The 5,639-nt window shown below is 63.1% G+C and overlaps 1 protein-coding gene across 1 annotated transcript; it reads left to right on the top strand.

Moving 5' to 3' along the window:
• Positions 1-2,800: 2,800 nt before the first annotated feature.
• LOC136480219 (uncharacterized) lies at positions 2,801-4,468 on the top strand. The gene is made up of 3 exons (XM_066477829.1): positions 2,801-3,064; positions 3,150-3,775; positions 3,859-4,468. Exons 1-3 carry the CDS (start codon positions 2,801-2,803, stop codon positions 4,466-4,468), a joined length of 1,500 nt encoding a protein of 499 aa, XP_066333926.1.
• Positions 4,469-5,639: the final 1,171 nt, after the last annotated feature.

Below are 5,639 nucleotides of genomic sequence, written 5' to 3'. Positions count from 1 at the left end.
CGGTGGGTGTGCGCGAGCGCACCCGCCGGGTGTAGCCCCCGAGGCCCTGGGGGAGCGGATTCATTCCCCCAGGGTCTTTTTCCTCACTTTGAGCGAGAGATTTTATTGCATTTGCTGAGCCCACAAGTGTGAGTTCGGGTCGCGGGGTTTAGGCAAGGTCGCAGGAAGAGCCCCCAAGCCTTTGCACGGAGCGAGAGGGCGATCGAGAGTTCCCCTGACTTTTTGTATGACCCTCGCGCTTCCTTTTCGCTCGGAAGGAGGGGTGGAATATGCTAGGCTACCCTCGGTGGGCGCGAGCGGTGACATTTCCGGTGAGCTGTTATCGGGTAGTCCGAGTGGAGGCCCGAGCCCTGTTCGCTAGGGGTCGGCTAGCGGTCCAGAGACGCACTCCAAGAGTACCAGAGGGTTTCTCTAGTGTGTGCCGGGGCCGTTCGCTGGGCCCCGGTGGCTCGGTGCCTCCCTACGATGGGATCCCATTCGGAGACCTCCCTGCCGGTCTCGGACACGACTTAGGACGTCCCGAGCGATCGTTCGCTCGGGCCTTGGCCATACGTGGGCTCGCCCACAGTCGTCCTTGACTCTGTTGCCCTGGGGCGGCTGTCGAAACCCTAGGGGGCCCAGCCTTCGAACCCCTAGACCATAATGGGCTCGATGCCCTTTATCGCGTTTTTATCGAAACTTCCTGCGCGGGCTTTGGTCGTTTGTCCTTGTCTTGGGTGCAGGAGGAGCCCCTGAGCCTCCGCACGGAGCGAGAGGGCGGTCAGGGGTCCTCTTGACTTTTTTGTTTGACCCTCACACATCCTTTTCGTTCGGACGGAGGGGTTGTTTGCCGAGCCCATTCGGGTGCGAGCCTAGGTCGCTGGGTCTCGGCAAGGTTGTAGGAAGAACACCCTAGCCTCCGCATGGAGCGAGAGGGCCGTCAGGAGTTCCCCTGGCTTTTTTGTACGCCCCTCGCGCGTGAGGGTTTGTTTGCCGAGGCCCCCTTGGGTGCGAGCCTGGGTCGCGGGGTCTTGGCATATCTGCAGGAAGAGCTCCCTAGCCTCTGCATGGAGCGAGAGGGCCGTCAGGAGCTCCCCTGACTTTTTGTATGACCCTTGCGCTTCCTTTTCGCTCGGAAGGAGGGTTTGTTTTGCCGAGCCCCCTCGAGTGCGAGCTGGGGTCGCTGGGTCTCGGCAAGGTTGCAAGAAAAGCCCCATAGCCTCTGCACGGAGCAAGAAGGCCGTCAGGGGTTCCCCTGACTTTTTGTACGACCCTCGAGCTTCCTTTTCGCTCGGAAGGAGGGGTGGAATGTGCCAGGCTACCCTCGGTGGGCTCGAGCGGTGGCACTTCTGGTGAGATGTTATCGGGTAATCCAAGTGGAGGCCCATACCCCGTTCGCTAGGGGTCGGCTAGTGGTCCAGAGACGCACTCCAAGAGTACTAGAGGGTTTCTCTAGTGGGTGCCGAGGCCGTTCGCTGGGCCCCGGTGGCTCGGTGCCTCCCTACAGTGGGATCCCATTCGGAGACCTCCCTGCCGGTCTCAGACACGACTTTGGGCGTCCCAAGCATTTCGCTTGCTTGGGTCTCGGCCTCGTATGGGCTCGCCCACGGTCGTCCCTAACTCTATTGCCCTAAGGCGGCTGTCGAAACCCCTCGGGGCCCAGCCTTTGAACCCCTGGACCGTAATGGGCTCGGCGTCTCGTTCCTTCGTCTGAAAGGAATAGGGTGGGGGGGATATCTCCCCTATTGGCTCGACAACGACCGGCATGCCTTTTGAGGCGATTTTCTCAAGGAGGCGAAATGACGCCTGCCGCAGCAGCGGTCGGACGCGACGTGGCATCAGTGGATGGAACGTAACTGTTCCCGCGATTAATGAGGGAAAGGTGGGCACGTGGGCAGCAAAATCGGATTAGGTTAACTGTGCCGGATCTGGGGGAAACTTCCCTGATTTCGTCGCCCGTCCGTTTCACCTTCACCTTGCATAAATACACGACGAGCCTCGCCCCTTCTCTCGTTACCTTGCCCACATTAGCTCTGCCCTCATTGAGCCATCGCTAGAGCAGCGAGCACCGGGGAGAAGAAGGGAGAAGGGCGAGGTAGAGAGAAAGAGGGAGGGACAGAGAGAGAGAGAGAGACTCACCGCCATATTCGAACCCTCCACCGCACTCATGGCCGACGACATTGTTGTCATCGAGGCAGACCCTTGGGATCCATCCGATGTCACCGTGGAGGTGATTCAGTCGCTCATCGACGGCGGACTCCTTTGTCCGGTGACCGACCCCAACAGGCCGGAGTGGATCGCTCCGTCGGGCGAGCCAGAGCCGAGGCCTCGCGACGATTACATCGTGAGCTTCGTGTCCTTTCACAAGCGCGGCCTCGGTGTCCTGGCGGACCGGTTCATGCAGGCGCTCTCGCATTACTATGGCGTGGAGCTCCACAATTTCAACCCCAATTCTATCACACAGGCGGCTATCTTCATCGCTGTCTGCGAGGGGTATTTGGGGATTGCTCCCCATTGGGAGTTGTGGCTCCATCTCTTCCGGGTGGGGCATTCCACCAAGCCGACGGGCACGTTGGGCACGAGGAAGGCGGTGAGGGCTGGCGGCTGCACTCTCCAAGTGCGCCAGGACCGCCAGCACCTCTACATCCTGGCCCAGCTTGCGTCATCCAATCGTCGATGGTATACGAGCTGGTTCTACCTCCGCAACGACGACGGCGGACTCCCCCCCTACACTGGGCGGATTGTGGGGAGCTGTCCAGAGAGGTGGAAATATGGCGTCCCAAGGGAGGATCAGCCCAAGCTGTAGCCGCTGCTGGAAGGGATGCAGAGGCTGAGGGACCGCTGCCTTACCGTGGCTATGGTCATGGCTGCCTTCCACCGTCGAAGGGTGCAACCACTGATGGCCCGGCGGTGGCGCCTATTCGAGATGAGGCCGGACGAGCCGATTGCGGGCATCCGGATGTCTGCCTCTGCCCTCTCTGACGAGGAAATTCTTCGCCGGGTGAGGGAGACGGTGGATGCGAAGTTGAGGATCGGTGGTCTAGCCACCCTCGTGATGCGTCCGTCATGGGGGTTTCTCTCGCTGGTAAGTCACGCATCGCTGCAGCCCCCAAGCCTTCTCCGTCTCTTGTTATTTCTCGTTTCCTTACCCGCGTTCGCCGTTCCCGCAGGGGATGAGGGACGTGCGAGCTTCCCCACCGCCAGTTCCTAAGGACGCGAGGCGGCGGGCGATCAACCGGGCGCACGCCGAGGCACAGAAAAAAAGAAAGGACACTAAGGCGGCGAGGCGCACGAAGCAGATCCTTGCGCGGGAGAAATTAGATGAGCGCCGCCAGCAGGAAAGGAAGGACAGTCTCCCGTTGGAGGAGTCCCCTTCGCCGTCGCTATCGACGGATGCCTCGGACGGAGATGACGAGGGCGAGGTGGGGCGGGGTCCCCTGGACCATCTCCCTGACATTGGGGAGACGGTGCCTAGGGCGTCGGCAAGTAGCCTGGCGTTACCGGGGGGAGGGGGAGGAGCTGTCCCGGGGTCGGCGGTCGCCCGCCCTGGGGCCGAGGCCGACACGCCCGAGGCGCGGGCGCTAGGAAAGCGTGCCGTTAGCCCGGTGGGCTCGACGGCAGTAGTGGAGCAGGTGGCGGCGGGTGCGATGCAACCACCCCCGCGGAGGACCGAGGGGGCGCCGGGGCCCATCGGGGACCGGCCGGCGCCAGCGGACGCAGAGGCTACGCCCCTGCCGCCGGCACCGCCTTTGCAGACGTGGTTTGCAGTGCCGAAGCGGTTGCAGCCTCGCTCGGGGTAAGCGTATTTTTGGTAGAGCCATAGTGTTTTCCCGTTCGTTCTTTGATCTCGTGCTGACTCTGCAGGTGATTTGTCCTTAGTCGGAAGCCACCTGTGGAGGTGCTTTCCTTGGCGCCCCTCAAGGCGCACAAGGCGAGCCCTGGCTCCACAGCCCACAGGGTGGCGGAGGCGCAAGCCGCCATACAACGCGGCGCGGCGTCGATGAGGGCCGGCCCGAAGGAGCTGGCCACCCAAGGAGGGGCTGCCGAGGCGATCCTGACACAGATGGGGGAGGGAGCGCCTCCGCGCCGTGAGGGTGAGGCTCGTGAGTCGGATGGGGCCGAGGTGCCCTTAGTTGCCGAGGCCACCGAGGTTGAGGCCCCCGGGGTCTCTGAGGCTGAGGCGACGGAGGCCGGGGCGCCCAAGACCACCGAGGCCACAGCGGCGGGGGTCGGCGCTTCCGCGACCATCGAGGCCACGATGGCGGAGGCCAGAGCCCCCGAGACCACCGAGGCCGACGTGATGGTGGCGAGGCCGTCCGCCCAGGAGGTGGAGATGAAGGCGGCGGAGGCCTTGGTGGCACCCTTGGTTCAAGGCCCACCGTCGTTGCGGGAGAGCGCCCGGGAGGCGGAGGTCCATCCGATCTCCTCCGACGATACATCCCGGGCGCGGGAGGTGGTCGACGTCGAGGAGACCGGCGCCGTGGAATAGCCGGTCCCGACCCTAGGCGAGGGAAGCTCGGCCCTCGTGCAGGTGTGACCCGAGCCTCATGGGTGGGATCACCCGCGTGTCCTATGGCAGAGCCAGGACGACCCTGAGGGGGAGCCTCTGTTTGCCCTCGAGGACGCAGCCGAGGGCGGGCGCTGGGACACCTTCGAGCAATACCGCCAGCTAGCCTAGCGGTCACTACGGACGGCGCTGTCCGTGGTGGCTGACGAACTGCCCGGAGTCGCCTAGGTTCGTGCTTTCTTTTCTCGTGCGATGTTGTCTTTTTCTGAGTTTTGTTGTAGTGAATGACCCCTATTCTGCTTCCCCAGGAGCTCGAGACTCGGTCCCTTGGGAAGTCGGTCTTTCTCCGGTGGGAGAGGGACGTCTGGGACCAACTCCAGCGGCAAAAGGGCCTGCTCGCGGGTGCCAACGAGCTTCTGACGGCGCAGAGCACGGAGGTGGAGGACCTTTGTCTTCGTTGTGCCGACGCGAAGGTCGAGGCGGCCACGGCCTAGGAGCAGGTCGCCCCTTTGGCGGCGCGGGTAAAGGAGTTGGAGGAGGAGCTGACCCACGTCGCCGGTGATCGGGATGCCTTCAGGTCCAGGGCTGAAGAAGCGACGGCCTCGGGCAAGGCCCTTGCTAGGCAGCTAGGGGCAGAGCAGAGTGCGCACCAGCTGACGAAAGGCACCTTGGACGAGGCCCTTACGGTGGTTGAGGCTTCCCAGACCAAGGCTGTGGTTTGGAGGGGGAAGGCCGAGGGTGAGTCCATATTCCCCTCGTCTTATTCACTTTTCTTATGTTCGCCTCCTAACCCCCTGGTGTGATGCAGAGCTGGGGAGAGAGGTTTCTAGGGCGGCCGAGGCTTCTCAGGTCGAGGCCCAGCGTCTGAAGGAAAAGGCCAAGGCTTCCCAGGCCGAGGCCTAGCGCCGGGGAGAGAAAGCCGAGGCCTCTCGGGTCGAGGCCCGACAGTGGGAGCAGAAGGCCAGGGGTGAGTCCCGCAGGCTTCCGTCCCTTTTTGGCTTGTTTTTCCTTTCGCTCAACCCCACTCCATTTCTTTTGGCGCAGAGTTGGAGGCGGAGGTCACCCGTGCGGCCAAGGCTTCCGTCGCGGTGCAGGTGGTGCTTGAGACCGAGATCGGGGAGCACGAGGCGCTGAAAGGTGCCTCCCATACCAC

Source organism: Miscanthus floridulus, chromosome 9 (genome assembly GCF_019320115.1).
Source record: "Miscanthus floridulus cultivar M001 chromosome 9, ASM1932011v1, whole genome shotgun sequence".
In the NCBI taxonomy this organism is placed as follows: domain Eukaryota; kingdom Viridiplantae; phylum Streptophyta; class Magnoliopsida; order Poales; family Poaceae; genus Miscanthus; species Miscanthus floridulus.
The sequence above is the reverse complement of the archived record's forward strand: the minus strand, read 5'-3'. Positions and strand labels throughout refer to the sequence as shown.

Bases quoted from the DNA above. Each gene is read 5' to 3' on its own strand.
- LOC136480219 (XM_066477829.1), top strand. From the start codon at position 2,801: ATGCAGAGGCTGAGGGACCGCTGCCTTACCGTGGCTATGGTCATGGCT. The intron at 3,065-3,149 runs GTAAGTCACGCA...CCGTTCCCGCAG, and splicing joins CATGGGGGTTTCTCTCGCTG to GGGATGAGGGACGTGCGAGC. The intron at 3,776-3,858 runs GTAAGCGTATTT...ATTTGTCCTTAG, and splicing joins CGGTTGCAGCCTCGCTCGGG to TCGGAAGCCACCTGTGGAGG.